This window comes from Daphnia magna, linkage group LG7 (assembly GCF_020631705.1).
Source record: "Daphnia magna isolate NIES linkage group LG7, ASM2063170v1.1, whole genome shotgun sequence".
Classification (NCBI taxonomy): Eukaryota; Metazoa; Arthropoda; class Branchiopoda; order Diplostraca; family Daphniidae; genus Daphnia; species Daphnia magna.
Window position 1 is genome coordinate 9,024,943 of NC_059188.1, and position 20,967 is coordinate 9,045,909.

At 39.8% G+C, this 20,967-nt stretch overlaps 2 protein-coding genes and 2 pseudogenes across 4 annotated transcripts; 3 read left to right on the forward strand and 1 right to left on the reverse strand.

Annotated features, from left to right (window-relative positions):
• Positions 1–9,623: 9,623 nt before the first annotated feature.
• Positions 9,624–12,944, forward strand: LOC123474611. Its single transcript, XM_045176876.1, has one exon. It carries the CDS (start codon positions 10,884–10,886, stop codon positions 12,285–12,287), a length of 1,404 nt encoding a protein of 467 aa, XP_045032811.1. The 5' UTR covers positions 9,624–10,883; the 3' UTR covers positions 12,288–12,944.
• A 770-nt stretch (positions 12,945–13,714) lies between these two features.
• LOC123474624 (DNA polymerase theta-like) lies at positions 13,715–15,136 on the forward strand. 3 transcript variants are annotated; one of them, XM_045176901.1, is made up of 3 exons: positions 13,715–13,766; positions 13,837–14,104; positions 14,180–15,136. In XM_045176901.1, the coding sequence occupies exons 1-3, from the start codon at positions 13,731–13,733 to the stop codon at positions 14,248–14,250; spliced, it is 375 nt and encodes a 124-aa protein (XP_045032836.1). In that variant the 5' UTR covers positions 13,715–13,730; the 3' UTR covers positions 14,251–15,136. The 3 variants fall into 3 exon arrangements, with proteins under 3 accessions (XP_045032836.1, XP_045032838.1, XP_045032839.1); XM_045176903.1 differs by having other exon boundaries at positions 14,263–15,135; XM_045176904.1 differs by having other exon boundaries at positions 13,837–14,096; positions 14,263–15,135.
• Positions 15,137–16,559: 1,423 nt separating this feature from the next.
• On the reverse strand, positions 16,560–18,107 carry LOC123474614 (annotated as a pseudogene).
• A 318-nt stretch (positions 18,108–18,425) lies between these two features.
• On the forward strand, positions 18,426–19,597 carry LOC123474616 (annotated as a pseudogene).
• The last annotated feature ends 1,370 nt before the right edge of the window (positions 19,598–20,967 follow it).

A 20,967-nucleotide genomic window follows, 5' to 3' on the forward strand; every position in this document is an offset into this window, starting at 1 on the left:
CAGTTAAAGAAACTTAGAACGAATGTGGCGTATGTGGCTGTCCCAGGGTTAGATAACATTAACTCTAGAAAACCCCGTGCTAAGAATATTACTAAGGTAACATCCGTGTCTCAATCAACTTCCCTTTTAGCTAAGTTTACATCAAAATTGTCACCCGTTAATCCTACTCCAAAATCTACGTCAAAAACCAGTTTTCTCTCGAGCACAATTTTAAGTTTTTTCAAGAGGAAGAACACAACTAATGGAAAAACAGTTGACACTGAGTCTTCACCACCTATACCACGAGATCACGACGAATCAGGAGAAGATTTTCCAGATTCAGACGAGCAGGTTGCCATCCCTAATACTAGCCATCAGGAGCCTGAAGGAGAGAGAAGCGGATTTCCAGTCGAACGACCCGAAGATCCGGACCCAACTAATCTGGTTGCTAAAGGACATCCAATTGACATATCTTTATCCGAACAACCCGCAGATAACGGAGTGGAAGAAACCAACGTCTCTTCTGAAATATTTGACGGCGATTCTAGAGGTGAAACTCACCATACGGACGAAGAAGACGAAGAAAACGGAACAGCAGGCGTCCGAACTAACGGCAATTTTCACGACATATGCGAGGCAGTTTCTGACCTTCCTCTTCGGACAGATTTACAACATCACCGACTTAACGAAACTCACTCAAACGAAAAACAAGATCGTTTGTACTATATTTCCGAATCTGCGGATCACGGGAAGCGACGTAAGACAACCCACCTCCCACCTAATTCTGGAACTGAAAGAGTTCTCCTTCCATTTGGAACGTCTACTACTAACCCACCAACAAACATTTCTGGCGGAAATTCACAACCTTTTCCTATACCTAAAAAACCTTCAGTTACTTACGCTATTGGAACCACTGACCCCGGAGATAAAATCACTTCTGACAAAACTGGACAACTTCCCAGCAGTCATCAGACCAAACAACGTGCAGTTGACGGAGAACATCAAACAAACGCTAATCCAAACCAAAACAAACTTGAGACAATTGTTACCATTGAATACCACAAGCCGACCGAACCAAGCACTACAGCAGTCGAGACCCAGACGACGTCCGAGGCCATCACCAAACAGAGACTAACGTCACATCCAGCAATAACTCAATCGGTACCCAAATCGACAACACCCTTTCTTGGCACAGAAGTCGTATCAGCTACAAACAATTTTAGGGAATCTGGAACAATTCCAGTTAGCGTTCCAGAACTCGTTCAGAATCCGAAAAAGAGAAGTTTAACCTCCCAATTTCCCAATCCAAATAGCAAAATGGCGTACTCTCTTTCCCACACTAGAGCAGCTACTGTTAAAGATCTGGATGATTTCCAAAACAATCAACATACATTCTCTCGTTTGCAATTACTTCCTTCTTTCTCTGGAAGCCCAATTACCCGTTTTGACTCTTGGCTGGAATCTTTTGAAAGTATAGTAGATGGATCTGGATGGTCAAATGAAAAAATAATTCAGATGTTACGTGCAAAATTTACTGATCGAGCATTTTCGGTTATCCAAGCCATTTTAAAAGAAAATCCAGACGACTATGCTTCCATTAAGGAATCCTTGCTTGATCACTTTCATGGTGATGAAAATGCTGATTTATATCTTAAAAAGTTTAATAAAGCAAAACGTAAGCCAGGAGAGAAAATTGTAGATTATGCCCATCGTTTGCAGGAAATTTTTAAACGAGCGTATCCCATGGGCTATGGTGAAAAGTCGTTTACGGTTATTTTGATACAAAAATTCATTGAGGGATTGGATTCTAAATTACAGTCGAAAGTAAAATATAAAGAATTTAAAGATTTCAATGACCTAGTAGCATCGACTCGCGTTTATGCCCTTCGATTAGAAGCATTAGAAACCGACCGCGATAAGAACGAGTTTATTAGGAAAATAGACGGGTCTTACGAATCTAAAGATGCAGAATTAAAAGAAATTAAACAAATCATAATTGATCAGAAAGAACTTATGACTAATGCAGTAGCCAACATTCGTCTCGGAAATCGGCAGGTGGAAGAACCCAAAAACAAAAGCGATGAGATTAAAAATGTTCTTCATGAATTAACACAGGCCGTGAAAAAACTGCAATTTGATGCAAAAGATGGCGTTTCGTACACACCCAACACACCATTTCGTAAACAGGTTTCTTTCCAAACCCCCACTTTTAATCGTGAAAAGAATTGGAATTATTCTCCCTCACGTTTTGGTAGTAACGACAACACCACTCAGCACTTTTCGAGATTTCCGAATAAACCTAGGAATTTTACTTCGTCCTTTTCAAGACCTTCTAGTGATTCCCCATACAGGCCCTCACAACCTTTGATGACTTGCAATTTTTGTGGATTTCGAGGCCACACCCAGTCTACTTGTCGCAAATTTCAACGCCAGAATCTAGAACAGGCACAACCCCCTATTTGTTATTCTTGCCGTGAGATAGGTCACAAATCTAATAATTGTCCTAAGATAAGAGAACCAAATAGACCTAACATTCCAGGCCCACCTCAACGCCAGGGAAACCACTAGGGATCAACTGTAGCTTCGGGTCAGTTGATATCGAGCCTCCTTTAAAATCCCGACAAGTCGCAAAATTAACAACCATTACAAATGAATCGACCCCAAGAATTCCATTAAAGATTTTCCAAATCCCTTTACAAGCATTATTTGATACAGGCGCGTCTAAAAGTATTATACACGAGAGATTATTTAATAAGTTGCCCCCTAGAGGTCAAGTGATCTGCAGTCAGCTTGATTTTGATTTATACGATGTAGGGGAGAGAAAATTACACACACTGGGAAGAGTGACATTGCCCGTTCGATACGGAGAGTCAGTTTTAAGACAAGAATTTATTGTTACAAACGGTGTTACAGAAGACTGTATCCTTGGATGGGATGCAATCCAGAAACACGGATTTCGGCTTGATGGAGAAGCCAAGAGCATTTATTTAAAAAGAGATGAGCAGGGCCCTTTAGCTATCTCTAGGGTACCAGACATGGCAATTACAACGGTCAAAAAGACGACGCTATTTCGTCAGACGTCGCTGGTAATTGCAGCGCAAATGAAAGGTTCATTTCCGTATGTCCCCCCTCAAACAGCATTTATATTTACCCCAGAAGAAAATTTGCCGGCAGGATTATATATCGAAGAATTCATTGGAAAAGTATCGGGAGATGGAACGTATAATATTATGGTCGAAAATCATTCATTCACTGAAGTCAACATACCAAGAAACACTAAGTTAGGAGTAATTGAGATAATTCGTCAAGTAATAGGAAAAGTTGCTTTAAACAAATCAGACCACAAACCTAACGAAAAATCTGAGCCTGTTGTAATTTCGGATGTCGACCCGGAATTTCAAGTACCGCTCTCTAAATTATTCAATGACTTTCACGACTTGTTCGCTTCAAAAGATTCAGAATTAGGGAATACTAATCTCATTAAACACACAATTGATACACAAGGACGAGGCCCCCTTCGACAACGCCCATATAGAGTAACAAACAATCAAAGAAAATTATTAGAGGACAAAGTACAAGAAATGCTTGAGGCGGATGTAATCCGATATTCACATTCACCATGGGCTTCACCCGTGGTATTAGTAGAGAAAAAGAACGGCGAAGTTAGATTTTGCGTCGATTATAGAAAATTAAATAGTATTACAAAAAAGGATTCTTTTCCCATGCCACGAATTGATGAAACTTTAGACAAATTATTCGGAAAGAAATTTTTCACAACTCTTGATTTAGCTTCTGGCTATTGGCAAATTCAAGTAGATGACTCAGCTATTGAAAAAACTGCATTTGTAGTAGAAAACAACCTTTATGAATTTAAAAGAATGGCATTTGGTCTGTGCAATGCACCGGCTACTTTTCAAAGACTAATGAATTATGTACTGAAAGACGTTTTAGGAAGTAAAGCATTAGTATATTTGGATGATGTCATCATCTTTTCGGACTCTTTTGAAGATCACTTACGTGATATTCGTGAAATTTTTGACTTATTAAAGGCTGCTAATTTAAAATTAAAGCTTAAGAAATGCCAGTTTATAAAACAATCGGTAAATTATCTCGGTCATGTTATTTCAACAGACGGTATTAAACCCGACCCTGGAAAAATTGATAGGATAGTGAACTATAAAACACCTACATCTGTTGACGAAGTACGGTCATTTCTTGGACTTGCTGGATATTACAGACGATTTATTAAAGATTTTGGATCAATTGCTAAACCACTGACTAGATTAACTCATAAAGATCTTAGTAGAAAACCTTTTGCTTGGGGAACTGAGGAACAACTTGCTTTTGAGAAATTGCGCAATTCTCTAGTAACGCCCCCAGTTCTTGCTTACCCAAATTTCAATGAAAAATTTTTACTCTTTACTGATGCATGCGATTATGGAATAGGATCTGTACTTTCTCAAATGCAGGATGGTCATGAACATCCAATTGCATATTCAAGTCGACAACTGACAAAAGCTGAATCGAAATATGGAACGACAGAAAAGGAAGCATTGGCCGTAATTGATGCAATTAAACATTTTAGGCATTATCTTTTAGATAAACCGTTCGAAATTATTAGTGACCATAGACCTTTGCAATGGTTAAAGAACCAAAAAGATAACAATGGAAGATTAGGAAGATGGGCTATACTTTTAGCAGCGACCAATTATGAATTAAAATATAGGCCAGGTCGTATTCATCAAAATGCTGACTGTTTGTCTCGCTTAAAAATTGCTAGTATTCAGCCAGCGTCAACCAATATCAAATTCATTTGCGAAAAGCAAATGGAAGATGATCTTTGTGTTGCAATTAAAAATTATTTAGAAACAGGCGAACTCGAAGAAACATTTTGCGTCTCTAAGCCCGATTGGGTGAAAGAAATTGAATACTTTGAAATTCTAGAAGGTACACTTTATCGCCATGAATTGCCTTCTACAAATAGCAAGCGGAACGAATTAAATCACCAATTAGTTTTGCCTTTGTCACTCCGTCATCTTGTGCTAAAAGAATTACATGATGCACCGATGGGAGGACATTTAGCTTTTTATAAAACTTACTTGAAAGTGAAAAATCATTACTATTGGCCGACTATGAGGGCTGATATTAAAGAATATTGCCAGGCTTGTGAAATCTGCATGGCCAACACTCCTTCAACATATAGAGCACTTTTGCACCCACACGAAATTGCGAAAGCTCCGTTTCAAGTAATAGGAATGGACTTTTTAGGTCCTATCACTCCGATTTCCCCAAATGGTAACAGTTATATATTAGTAATAACGGATTATTTTAGTCGCTGGGTGGAAGCAGTTGCGTTGAAAGATCAAACTGCTCACACGACAGCGGAATGTGTTTACAAAACAATTATTGTGAGGCATGGAATGCCTAAAGCTATTGTTTCTGATCGAGGAACCAATTTCACTTCGAAATTATTCCGATACTTTTGTAAAAAATTAAAAATTGACCAAAGATTGACGACAGCATACAACCCAGCTAGCAATGGAGAAACAGAAAGATTTAATCGTACATTGACATCAATGTTACGAAAAGAATTAAAAGATGGAGAGCATTCCAACTGGGAAGATATGTTAGATGATGTTTTATTTGCATACCGTAGTTCTACGCATTCTTCGACACTTGAAACCCCTTATTATTTAGTGCACGGTAGAGATCCTAATATTCCTGTAAATGAATTTTTAGATGCTTCCCCTTCAACCTTTAAATCTGCTTCTGATTACGTAGGAAATTTAACTGATCGCTTGCGTTATAGCTTCCAACGAGTTCGCGAAGAAACCGAGAAAGCGCGGAATCGTCAACGCGAACAATATAACAAGCGAGCAAAAGAAAAGAAATATGTTGTAGGCGATAGAGTCTTATTAGATATTCGTGTAGTTAAGGATGGAGATAGTAGGAAGTTTACGTCAAAATATAAAGGCCCTTATAGAGTAGTAAAAGTTTATAATAATAGTACTGTTGATATAGCTGATAATTCTTATAAATGTCAACGTACGCATGTAAATCGTTTAAAACCACTGTACGAGACAATGCTGTGGAAAACAGAACTTTGTCCCCCAATTGAGAACCCCTTTGATTTTGAAAACCGATTTCGTAAGTCAATTGCGACTCAAACCCAAGAACATGACATTGCCGTGGAAAATCAAGATCACGAGAAAACAATGGCAAGTGACAGCCCCGAAAACGACACCGCACAAACAAGTGATCTTTTGGCGGATGAAAATGGTTCACAACAACAAGACGACGTCATCAACGTACATCGACCTTCATCAGCAAATAATACTTCTAACACAGACGAGTCCGACGACGAAACAACATCAATTCAGAAAGACGCAATTAACAAAGATGACTGCGCACGCGCTGAAGTTAAGGCAGATGAGCGTCCATCATCAGAGCCCAAGGAAGATTTTTCAGCTGAAAAACCAGAACAACTTCATGTTAACAGACGCCCGCAACGCAATCGACAAAAACCTCTGCGTTATCGAGATGGAGTCCAATAACAAGAAAATATGGCTATATTCTGTTATTCGCCTATCACTTTTCTATCCTGTATTCTTTTCCCTATCAGTATTTCCCTTCCCTCGTCAAAGCGTTGTAGCCTCAGTAGTGTTTTTCCATAAATAAAAACGGCAGACGTAACAATCAGAATAGTCTCCAAATAGATTAAGTAAAAGAAAGAAATTTTTTTTTATTCAATTGGAATTGGAATTAAATATAATTACATTGCGGAAAAATTACTTTAAAAATTTCAAAAAAAAAAAAAAAAAAAATGCAAAAGCCGTTCGAACGAGGTTCGAGTCCAGCGCCAGACTCTCCCCTAGCCAGAAAGGAACAAATCTCCATCGTCAGTAGTCAGTTCCGAAAGCCAACTCTTGCCACCCACAAGAGTTACACGGCCAACGGAAAGACAGCTGAGAAGAGCGCGAGGCGTAAATGTACAAGAAGGGGGTGGAAAGGCCACGATGGTAAACCACCGTGACCCACCTTCCGTACATTGGAGCCGACGCACATTGTTCCCTTTTACAAGCTTCCCCCGGGATTTGAACCCGAGTACCCACGCATCGCAGGCAAGCCTGCTAACCAACTATCTTTGCGTGGGGTACAATCAATGCGTATATTCAAGCATGTCATTCCATCTCTGACAAACAAAATTTCTTTTACTTATCATAAAATAATTAATACGCATAAAATAATAGGGAAGTTATATTAACATTACCGTAGTAATCCTTGAGTCCAGAATTCTTCTACTATTCCGCCTCCTATACTCTTCTTTCACTTCTTTTCCTTTCTTCATATTTTTCGCTTACTTTTCACTATACAAACAATCACAACGACTCTGTAAAAACAAAGGAGTCCGATGTTAACGTGTCGGTGAATGAAACTGCACATGCGAATTTTGCCGGTCGCCCACAAAGAACTCGAAGAAAACAAGTCGTTATGTGGATGGAATCCAATAACACAAGCCAAACAATTCCATAACAAATAGCGGTCAACCGACTATTTAAAGGACGACAAAGTCCTAGTCGACCAACAAACCGTTTTCAGTTGTCAACCAACGAACACTTCAACCCTTCAAAATCCATTCTGCACAGTCAATCAAATCAAGTAAAGTTGTCAATTTCTAAAATGGACCAAAACCCCAAGTCCCCACCACTTAACTACCAACTAATTGAAGCGTGGGCCTCAAACAAGCTGCCGGCGACCCCAAGCGGTGAGAGCTCCCTACAAAATCTAATTCCTATGGCACAGCTAGACGACTCGAGCTGGGACCCACCCCAGCAAGGAAACGTCCCCATCGTTAGCCAGACACCACAATCACCGGACTCCGTGGACGACAATTCGTGGGAGTTGGAACGCAACCGGTACGAACGACACCTGGAAGAAAAAACAGCTCAGCTGTCATCGGAACTAAGCGAGCAGATCTTCACCGAAGATTGGAGCGGCGCTGTCCACACTCTTAAACTGATCCTAGACTTGGATCCTACTAGGCGTCATCCTCCACTCTACAACTGGCACCCGCAACAATGGGGACCGGGAGCGAAACGTCAAAAACGCAAACACCCCCAGGAATAAAGAAAATACAAACAAAGGATCGGGAACAGAACAATTACTCCACTCTTCTTACTTACATGTTCTCCCCTGTCCATCGTAGTCTGTGTTTATTTACAATTACATTCTATTCCACTTACCCTCGCTCTTTCCTATCTTACTTATCGTTCAATCTTTACATTTAAGAGTAGTTTATATTTTGAGTAAATAAACACAATAGAAACAGAATAACAGAACCAACAACCCAAACATTCCTTCGACAAAATGAAATGTGATTCAAGGTCTGATTAAGATATGTCCAGCACTAATTTGTTGGGCCAAAACCGTCATTGCGTGACGGGGTGCCCGGGTAACTCGGTTCGAACCGCCAACCCGATAACGAACCGGTTCGACCCAATAACCGACACTTACCCCGGTTTACCCAACAACCCGAACCGAACCGCGAACTGAAACGTTAATTTTATTAAAGAAATGACACGCTGGGCATATTTTCTTCAGGTTTATTGATTCACAAATTATCACATTGACTAACTCTACATTTTTATACACTTCACATTCTTTTCCAAAACTTGTACGGATTTGTGAAATAAGTAATTTCACTCACGGATCCGAACAAACCGCTCCACAATCCTAATAATTATCGGTTTCTACTTAGTTAATAGTATCTTTTGACAAAACAACTTTCTTAAAAACGCTCACTTTCTTTTCCTACAACTTTCAATCTTACAATCATTAGATTAAACTCACTTTAAAGTTAAACATTTTTGGCGGAATGGATATTTGAACCCTTGCCTCTTACAACCAACGCTCCCACGCCCGAATTGTTGAAATCTGAACTATTTCTTGCCAACAATGTAACAAAAAACGGCGGCATTACTCCAATTGTGAACAACAGTGAACAACATAAAATTTTATACGAATACGGACGCCAACAAAATAATAAAACACATCCACCCCAGCTACGGACTCCACTATTTAAACCAAAATGTCCGGAAAACACAAGTCACTTCCATTCCAGACTCCGACAATTTTTCTACTAAAGAAAGAAAAGAGAGCTAAGAAGAAAACAAAAATGGACAATCGCACCACTACAGCCGACAACCGAACGCCACAAGAAAAACGCCCCCGACAGGAAGCCGAGGAGGCGACAGCGGGTATTGCTCCGACTAGCTGCGGACCCGCTCCAAACCCGCCAACCACTAGTGGAGGAACCGCGCAGCGACCGCGGATCGACAACGCCGCCTTCCAAGAAAGTCGTCGTGAGGCGATGGAGGAATTGGACTACGTAACGAACGCCTTCACTGATCAGCTGGTAGCGCTGATCCGAATGAAGAAATGGAGGAAGGCTACGGAGAAATTGAAGGAAATCCTGGACTTGGATCCGGCAAACCGTCATCCCCCGTTATTCTGGCCACCAGTGACGTGGGCAGATGAAGATAAATGTCTACATTGCAATCAAGAACGCTACCCCCCTCCCTACTAAAATATTCATGTCCCCCCAATTTGTATCTCTTTCATTTTACCTTTTATTTCGGTTCCCAATACAATAATTACAAACAAATATTTAATATTATAATTATAAACCCATCGTTATTTGCCATAGTCATTGACATTATCGTATTTGAGGACATATAACTTTAGGCAGCATATGACAGTTCAAAAACTGCATATACGCAGGTTATCAGTAAACATAAGCGATAAATACGATATCAGAAATGATATCGATAATTCCATATTTCATATAGTTAAGTTATAGACAACCTTTCCATACCTTCGGTATTTCGATAATGCCACTTCAATGTGCCACGCCCAAACGTCAGCACCAACGCTATAGCATTCCCCACACACCACGCACTTAGGTTTACCGTTTCTTTAGCTCCCCTTTTCGTAAGTTAGCCGCTAAAATGTGGAACTTGGACTATGGAATGTTTCAAGGCCACCTACACACTTGCTAGTATTTCACACCACCCTCCCCCTCTGTTTCCGTGCATACCCCTTTTTCCATGTGTTGGACTTAGAAAATTCTCAACTTCGCATATGATCCTTAAATTTTTTTTTTCTCGCCGTACATTTTTTTAACGTTTCTTTTCTATTCCCCTTGCCAAATGAATGTTTATTTTTAAATTCTTTCTTTTCAATAATAATGTTTAGCTTCCCCTCTTTCCAATAATACTAATTAATTGTTGCAATATTGTTTCTCTTTATGCTTAATCAAATTATAATATGAGACATTTCATTTACGTATCCTTTTGCCGTAGCGTGTCTAGCAAAAGCCGACGGAAAATCTTTGACATTTTTAAGCCTAGAATACGTTACTCCCATTTTTATCTTTTGCTACCCTTTTCATTCTTTGATTTTATTTTTGTTTTGTATGAAAACCATAAAAGTTTCGTCTATTTTGTTTTATTCCATTATTGTACGTACTATTTTTCCCAAAATTTTGTTTTGTTTTGTTTTGCTTATGCCTATAGAAATGTCGCCATTGCCATTTCTCCTACTGCTAAGCCTTTGCTGGATTCGTCCGCAAGCCTTTGAAACAACCGTTTGCGATTGCTCAGAGCCATTAAGAATGGGAATTCTTCAATTCTCTGACGCAAATTGCCGGCCAAAAGAAATTGACAAAAATAGTGTTCAAGTGAAATACGGTGTTTACAGTGAAGAACGAGCAGCAGCTCATTTTCCGGGATATATTTGCGCAAAATGGAAAAACATTAAACACACTACTGTGAGTTTTTTTCGGCCAGGTAGTGATTGTGCCGGACAAAATTTCCATCGATACGACACCTTCAGAGTGCAACGACATGATTAACCATAAAAAGTGCAACGGAAATGAGATGAAAGCTTCGGATAATAAATATGTATTCGATCACGATCCAACACCTTTGAAATATTGGATGAGTACAGTAACAGCACAAATTACTAACTGCGTCCTTGAAAAAGTGCAACTTTATCAACAAAGTGAAGACACTAACTTCCAGACACCTATTGGCACAGCATCCGCGACGGCAGGTAACTTGTCACATAATCATTTAACATTGGTATGGGACACTACCTACACGCATCACACCGCACCAATCAATCGACTTGTTGAATCTGGTGTCGGTACACTAACAAGACAGTTGGAAGGCGAAAACTCATTCCGTCTACAGGATGACGAAAATCAACTAGATTTTCACTTAACTCTTCGACCTCCTTGTCTTCCACTTCAACCCAATTGTACGAACCGTACATCAGCTTACGATGTCGTTGGTCAACCAAAATTATACCTTTTGACAGGAGAGATAAAGGAAAATTCTTCTTCAGCATCAACAACGACACCACCGCCACCTAACGCTGAAATTTTCAGTATACCAGCTAATATACAATATATTCGCGATCAACTCACCGATCACGAAAATGAATTAGCGAGACTAATTCAAATATTACAATGTGATTCCCGAAAGGCGAAACACGAACGAGCTATCGCAGCCGCTCAATATAATGGATGGTTAGCGGCTTCCCAATTAAACTTACCCCAGTGCACGAAACTCCAAGCTTTGGGTAGAACGGCAGTCGTCATTCAATGCAAAGAACTAAATGTCACATTTGACACCGTAGTGACCTCTTGCGGTCCACAACCAAAATTCCAAAACTTTACAATAAACCTTGATGGATGGGAACTTGTAAAATTTTCACCCTGTTATTGGACCAATGGATTTGTCAACTTTAATGGCAAGCCGTACGCATTCCGTAATAACACCTGGGACCCAATCGAGGCAAATATTATTTTACCTGAGCAGTCACTCGCCCACTCCTTTCGTTACGAAGATGTCAAATTTTCTGATTACGAACATCGCAGCAACCCAGCATACAGTGATACCATGCTTAACCACATGAATATCATGGCCGATATTGCGGCAGCTATGAACGAACACTCACAAGATATATCTTCGGTACGCGAAGCATTGAGTACCTCCAATGTTTTGATAACAGCATCCAATGTCGGGACCTACACCAGCTGGTGGGGAAAACTGAAGGATTATTTTTACATCGGTTTACTCTGTGTCTCCGGTGTGGTCCTCATGCGTATCTGCTATTGCTTGGGATTTTTCGAAATGATTCGGAGTCTATGCTGTCCCAAATGGAGAACTTCGACCACCGCAACTTCCGGATCTTTCGAATTCAATGAGAGATTACGGGACGTAATCTCACGCAACCGGGAGTGATGTAACGAAGCCATCTAAATATATATACCTTTGCAGATACCCACAATATGATCTATTTGCTTATGCTTATTTTATATTCACATTATATTCTTATTCACTATTACAAACGTATTTGCTAGTTGCTTCATGTGCAACCATGTTGACCTAGATAAAACTTCCGGGTTCTGACTCACGCGTGTGACGCACCTACGCGTCACGAACATCACGCCACATGCGAAGATGCGACGTTTCATGGTGAACCCACTTTCTGACAAGAGTCAGACAAGTATCAGCTTGCAAGACGTTCAGTCGCCTTTAGCTTGAATTGTCACTCTTAAACAGTAGACTTTTATCTTGATGTGTTAGCTTATTCATTTTAATCCATTAGTTATTCCTCCAACTTATTTTGTTCTTCTTTCCTCTCCGAGCGTCGTGTGTATTCGAATTATCTTCTCAACACGTACTCCAAATACTATACGTGTCGGCAAGTAGTATTGTTTCCCGTTTTCTCCTATTATCCCCTCACGCTTGTACGCCCGCGCTACCACGGTAAGATCAAATTACTTTGTCTCGAATCTCACGCTCAGTTTCCCAATGGGACTCACGTCCATGTATCCTTACTCGTTTTGTAAACCTTTGGCCTCAGCTTAGTAATACATAATCATCATTGTGGGTAAATACGCCTCTGAGTTTATTTACACAACAAATTGTCTTAATTCGTAAAGCCATTCACCCGAGAGGGAGAATGCCTTACAATATTCAAGTTGAATTAATCGTTAATGGCCATCAAAGTATTATTAATAGAAAGAATAACAGCATTCTGTGTTAATTGTTTGTAAATTGCAATAGTATCTGCAAAAGAAATCGGATTGGTTTTCCACCGTGTTGTGGGTTTTACCGTGACGTTGGTTTGACATATCCCACGCAGTGCTAGTTTTCACTTAAATCAATCACTTCCGAGGATCCATAAGTTATTTGCACGACTCTATTTGGATTTTATAAACAAAACCACGTAGGCCTACGGTTTGCGAAAACGACGAGAATGGAAACATTAGTCAATGCGAGCAATGAAAAAAGCAGTTCGATGGGAGACACTATTTGGCAACGTAAATTACCGACGATAGTTTACAATGATACTCTTCTCTTTATGACGTCGCAAATTAAAATAACGGTTAAGAAACCAGACGTTCAACATCCTTACTGCAGCAGTATGATTGGCTGGGCGGATCGTGAATGGAACGTGTATCAGTCCCGCCGTAAGACCGGGAAGGTTCTCTTCGGTTGGCACTAGGTGGCACGTGAGTAGCACGGGACCGATGAGGCAAGAATTCGAAGTCCATTTAGGGGGGTGGGGAGGGGGGGTTTGTACCTTGCTTTGGGGTTGTAGTTAGGTATTTTAACGTAGGCACAAGATGGGCATATGCCAGGTGGCATATGAGTAGCATATTTCTATGAAATCTTTTTATGGCTGTCTGCTGTCTGCTTAACTGGGCATTGATGGCAGGTTAATTTTTAAAAAGTTTGTACTTCAAATATAGGAACTATCTTGCTTTCGGCGGATTATTCTCAGTTGGAACTTCGAATATTGGCGCATTTGAGCGAAGACGCAGGTCTTTGTTCTGTTCTTAGCCAACCCGATGGCGATGTTTTCCGCGGCATTGTATCGGTTTGGAAAAAGAAAAAGCAAGAAGAAGTCAGAGACGATGAAAGGCAAAAAGCGAAACAAATCTTCTACGGGATTGTTTACGGCATGGGATGTAAAAGTTTAGCCGAACAGTTGGAAGTCGGGGAAGAAGAGGCTCAACTCTTTGTTAACACTTTCCACGCAAGGTATCCTAGTAAGTTAATCGTGTGTGTTGTCGATTCTGGATATAGCCTAATCTTTCTAATCTGATTACATCAATGCCTTTTAGGTATACAAAGCTTTATAACAAACACAGTTAACCAGTGCCGCACGAATGGATTTGATGATGTTGATGCCTAATTTTCTTGACAGGTCAACCGATGTGGAAAAAAATTCAGGAGGAAAATGAATTGAACTGCTGACATTGGCCTATTCTGGAATACATCAGTTTGCATCATAATCAGAAAGGTAATATTGCCTCTTTTAATTCCTTATCCAGTTGTAGCTATGACTTGAGTCTGCGTAGATAAATTTCTTAGCTTTATTTGAAATTTGAGGCTGTGATAACTTTTTGAAAACGACAAGATATTTTCTAAACTAAAACTTCACTAGATCTACCCAAAAGCAAGCAATCTTTATTTCAACATATAGATAGAAATTACTTGTTACACCAAAAGTACCCCGCCAGGGTGTGTTCTGTTATTTCCCGCCCGAATTATTTTGGGTAGCTTTTTTTCTCAGAATTTATTAATCACATCGTCATGGTTTCAACTGCGCTAGGTTGGTTTACGTTAACGATCACATCATCGCCGTGTCTGATCCTTTTCGATTGCACAATATGATGCAGCGAGTGTGGGTGTATGTCGAAAATATAAATTACGCAGAAACCTCCATAGAAGGGAAACTTATGTGATTAGCATCACACACACACACACACACACACACAAGAGAATCCAAACACATCCTTTGTTATTCAGATTATTTTCCCTTTTTTTTTTTTTTTTATGTGTAAGGACAAGAGAAGGAAAACGCTGGAACTGTGTGCTACAATCATGATTCTTCTTATATTCTCCTTCGCTGGAAAACGATACTTTATTGTGTCATGACCAAGATGCTTAACAGGCGTCGGAAAAAAAAAAAAGAGGTTTGTCTTCCAACAAATGAATACAGACTTACTTGACTCCCAATTACAACTCGAAAGGTCAAGCGTTGGAATGGGATTGGCCCCCATTGCAATGCAAGACTGAATAGAGAGGTAAGAGCCCTCAGCCGATGTCACGATGTGGATCATATAGTAGGGGAGGGTGGGGCTAGTTGGTACAATTTTTTTTATTTCTTCTCTGGTTTCTTTAATTTTTCATATTTTGCCACCAAAAAATTGTAAAAGAAAGCTCAGATAACTAGCTTTCTCGTGCTATTTTTTTATTTGATCTACGTTGAAAAATTTATATCGAAATCAACGTTCAAAAAGCTAAAAAAAATTTGCCTACATGCCCCACTAACGGGGTAAGTTGGCAGTGGTAGTGGGGTAAGTTGGCCCCATGTATTTCAAATACGGATTTCAGTGAAATGTTGATGTTGTAAACAAACTAGAATAACATTACAATAAACAAAAATCCTATAGTTATTTTAGAGTGGGAAACTCAGAAATAAGTTGTGATAACTTACATAAAGATTAATAGCCTTAAATGCAAAAAATAAAAAAAAATATACATAATTCAGGCAAACATTTCACAGGTGAACATCGTATAAAGTGAAACACTTAAAATTTGCCAAAATTTTGGCCTCTAATGCATACCACTGTTCACCATAAGTCATATCTAGCAAAAATTTGACTTACAATTCCCTGACATTTTGACAGGCTATGCCGACATGCCCCATGTTGCAATGTATCAACTTGCCCCAACCCGGGGTTTATTCAAATAAAAATTTTTATTACTCCTTTATAATTGATTAAAACAAATCCATTGTTACAGTTCGATAGAGGACACAATTTTCTATAAAACTAATATTTTTTAAAAATTATATGCATACCAAGAAAAGATAAAACTGATGAATACCAAGCACGCAACTATTGTGGATTTGACGCAAAAAATTTCATTATTTTCTATTTCCTAAACTATTTGGGATAAATTTATAAAACTTTGCACAAATGTGGGCACGATAAACATCTTTGACTATGAATTATTTCAATAAAACCTCTTTCACACAATTCGTCTAAATTAAGAATTGCAAACTTGCCCTCCTGCCAACTAGCCCCACTCTCCCCTACAGCAATATGATCTCCGTCCGGGCAGGTCTGGAGGTTACTCGATAGCAAGTCAATCAAGTGCTTAGCACAACCTTTTTTTTCTTTTTTTTTTTTTTTCAATAAATAAAATCCAAACTGGCTAACCAAAACTTCTAACATCTAGTCCGAATATTTGAGCATTTCATTTTAAGGGAATTTCAGATTGAAATTAGGAAATTAACATTAGTGATGGAAATGCAAACTAAAAAATTTTACGCTACATCCTGCTAAGCAATTAAAAACGGTAAAGATAAGTGGATTTCAACCTTGCCCAATTCAATGTTAATTGGCAAATGCAATCAATTGAAGCAATGTTCTATGCTACGCAACTAAATAGCTATATAAATTATACCAGACTGATGAATACCAATGATGTAAATCTCACTAATGTTCTAGTGTATAAATGCGTTCAGCAATTACAATGTTGTAGGGAAACAAATCGCTTTCATTAGCTTTATTTGATACAAAATAAAAAGAACGAGGGGATTTGTTAACGGCATTGTATCTGTATTCAACAATTCATTTGGAAACATTCGTATGGAAAACGACTATAGTCGTTTTCCATACGAATGTTTAACTATAGTGAATGCATAAATGGAAATACTTATTTTGGAACGAGGACTGTAAATGATAAAATCAAATCTGAATATTCCATCATCGAGCTTGATGGACAGCGCAATTTTCACGATTAATAGTACTTGGGAGCATCAGTGTAGTAGGATGGGGTTGCATAGGTAGTTGTGTAGTAAGCTGGAGCCTCGGTGTAGTAGCCGGGAGTAGCATAGGTTGTTGAGGAGCTTCGGTGTAGTAAACCGGAGCGGCATATGTTGTAGTGTAGTACTTCGGGGCTTCTGTATAATAGCTTGGGGCAGCATATGTTGTAGTGTATTGTGGAGCCGAATATTTGGGAGCCTCAGTGTAGTAAACTGGAGCAGCGTAAGTGGTGGTGTAGTACTTGGGGGCCTCGGTGTAGTAGCTTGGGGCACCATACGTTGTGTATTCGGATGCCTTTTTTGTGTAGTATTGCGGAGCCTCAGTGTAATAAGCTGGAGCGGCGTAAGTGGTGGTGTAGTATTCAGCTTTCGTCGTATAATACTCCGGGGCTTTAGTTGTGTAGTATTCAGCAGCCTCAGTATAGTAAGATTGAGCAGCATAAGTTGTGGTGTAGTAGCTAGGTTCGACGTAGTACGAAGGAGCAGTCGTGGTGTAGTAACTTGGGGCAGCGTAGTTCTTCGGGGCTTCAGTGTAGTAGGTCGGCTCGGAGTAGTAAGATGGGGCGGCTTCAGTGTAGTAAGTTGGTGCTACGTAATAATTGGGCGCCTCTGTAGTTGTGTAGTTCGACACGGTTGTCAGTGTAGCTTGGAGCAGAGTAATATTTTGGGGCCTCGGTGTAGTAAACTGGTGAAGCGTAAGTTGTGGTGTAATACTCAGGGGCCTTTGTGGTATAGAAGGTGGGAGCCTCGGTGTAGTAGCTTGGAGTGGCATACGTTGTCGTGTAATATACTGGCGCTTCTGTGTAATAGCTCGGTGCGGAGTAGTATTTTGGTTCCTCCGTATAGTAAGTCGGAGCTGCATACGTGGTGGTGTAGTATTCAGGAGCCTTGGTGGTGTAGTATTCAGGAGCCTTGGTGGTGTAGTATTCAGGAGCCTTGGTGGTGTAGTATTCAGGAGCCTTGGTGGTGTAATACTTGGGAGCCTCGGTGTAGTAAGTGGGGGCCGCATATGTTGTGGGGTAGTACTCGGGCGCCTTTGTAGTGTAATAACTGGGGGCAGCATACGTCGTGGTGTTGTACGGCGCAGCAGTGGTGTAGTACGGCGCAGCAGTAGTCGTCTGGTATGAATAACTACCGTACTCGGAAGAAGACGAATCCATCGGCACACCCATGGTCCACCCAGCCATCAGTGACACGACAGCCAGTAGCAGCATAATACCATAAAAAGCTGCTGGAATCAAACCATTGGTTTTAATAAATCAGTTACATAATTGCAGTCATCAAAACTTTCAACAATCAATCCACCTCTATATACAACATACAAATCCTTTAACTCAACAATTGCATTGTCATATTAACACACAAAAAAGGATGAGACAAGTTGAAATGTATACTTTACCCATAATTGCAGGCTGCGACTTGAAGACACTAAATTAACTCAGCTATTTTTGTTTTTTTGTTTGGTTTTTTCGTTTTGTTATTTATTTTTAGTGATTTTCGTCATAGTAGTCATAGCGTAGTAAGGATTCACTATGGAGGTCCCTTACAAGTTAGAAGTGATTGCTTTGACTACAATCATCATTAAACTGGGTGTCTCAGTTTTCCCATATTCTGGCAAAAATCAACCTCCAAAATTTGGAGATTATGAAGCTCAAAGACATTGGATGGAAATTACGGTTAACTTACCCATACAGGATTGGTAGGTTTGATGTCGAGATAGGTTGGCTGATATTATTCATAGGATATCCATCTCATCAGGTATAGAAATACAACAGACAATGATTTATTGTACTGGGGACTGGATTACCCTCCTCTCACAGCATATCAAAGCTACCTAACTGGATCGGTGGCTAAGAAAATCAACCAAGACTATGTAAAACTCCATGTGTCTCAGGGATTTGAAAACTTTGACCACCAATATTTCATGAGGATGTCCGTCCTTGTGTCTGATTGTATTTTCTTTGTCAGTGCACTTTATTTTTACATTAGAAGCTTGAAGATGAGTAATAAGTACAAATGGGTTTTCTTTGCTTTGTCCTCACACTCTGGACTCACCCTTATAGATTATGGTCATTTTCAGTACAATTGTGTTTCGTTGGGGTTGACCTTGTGGGCAATCATTTTTGTTTCTCAGGGAAAGAATGTGTTAGCAGCAATTGCCTTTTCAGCTGCCTTAAACTTTAAGCAGATGGAGTTGTATCATGCAATACTTCTATTTGCTGGCTTCCTGTCAACCTAAAGGTTCCTCACTTCCCTCCCAACTAAAGAATTTGGTCCAGATTGGCGCTGCCACAGTGGCGACCTTTGCAATCATTTGGTATCCATTTCTTCAAATTCATGATTGGCAATCACCTAGGCCATGCCCGTGCCTGAAAGAAAAAGTCAGGACGTTGATTCGAACGGATTCGAATGCAACGAGCACTAAGTACGGTCACATTATTGGAGGAATGACCGTGTGCTTGGTTCGTGATTTGGAGTCACAAGTGATAGCTGCAAGCTGATGTCACTCGAACCACTGCACCAACCCGACTAAGCGTATACTTACCTATCATACTTACCATACGAAATGTGCTTCATCAAGTCTTTTATACTGTCTCATAGATGATCGAAAAAAGCTACAGCTCATTATGGCGTCAGTTTAGCTTTAATGCTAAATTTCGCAAACACGGTGAACTAGATTGACAATAATAAAAAATGAACTTTATTCGTCACTTGCTGTGTTACTTATTATTAAGAATCTCAATTGTGCTAAACAAATTTTGACACGCAAAAAATGCTACAATAGAAACGGAAACGGTTGCACTCACGGATCGTGACTGGAACATGTATACCAATCCCGCCATAAGACCTAGAAGTTACTCTTCGGTTGCCACCAGGTGGCATATGCATATGTTATATATATATAGCATATATATATATAGCATATTTTATACATATATATATATAGCATATATTATGCTACTCATGAGTAGCATATTTCTATGAAATCTTTTGATGGCTGTCGTTCGGCCCGTTACTTTGGCGATTGTATGGAAGTGAAAATGACTAGCTGGTTGGTTACTGCAGTCAGTATGTCGTATTGTGCACGTCATATTCGCCTTGTTTTCTATAGATGACAGAAAACGGCAGAAACGACAAGAAGACTCATGCCTGAACAGATTCGTTCTGTTATAATCTAGTAAATGCTTTTGTATTGTACAAATGCAATTTTAGTTTCGATCGAACTGGCATGGCAGCCGGTGGATACGTGGTACTCTCGTGGTGCTCTCGTGGTACAGGTGTGGGTCCGCCGTTCACATCTCACGAGACCATCACCGTTTTTTCCATTACCAAATTGATGTAGAGGAGATTAGATCTATACCTCATCGCATCGGCACGCAACTTGAGCTGGGTTCGACGGCAGATCTGGGAAAGCCTTGTGATGGTTCGATTGTTGAAAAATGCGTTCCAGTTAATATTTAACAGAGTTGGAATGCACCTCCGTCCCAGCAGACTTCGCGTAGTTTCGTTGTCGGCTACTTGAATCGGCAAGACATATTCCTCCTCGGCGAGCGTTATCTTTGCGTTGAATTCCCCTTTGATGGATGCTGATCCAAGGGCTGATTTTCTTAATCTCGAGCTGTGCGTTAATTCCGGCTCGCCCATCTGTTGCCATATGCGTTTGTTGATGATAGAATTATGGCAACCCGTATCCATTTTCATCCGAACTTCAAAACCGTTTACCTTCAAATCAAGAAAATATTTTAAAGCCATCTTGTTATCGTATAAGGTTAATCAATAATATTACTTATTAAGCGCTGTTTGCTTTGCAGGCATAAGCCAAAGTTCACCCGAGCCAGCCAACTTATTGGTAACTACGTCGTTTCCCTTTTCGATTGATTTTGTCGGTAATCTATTAAACTTTTATTTCCAAAATAGAACGCGTGAGTTAAAGTATGAGGTATCGCAACCATTTCAGTCATAGGATGTATATGTTTATAAATTTTCAAGTATGATTTTTACTAATTAGTACTCTGAATCCGTTAGACAAACAATATCTTGTGCCAATCGAGCGGACGGAATACGTTAGGCTTT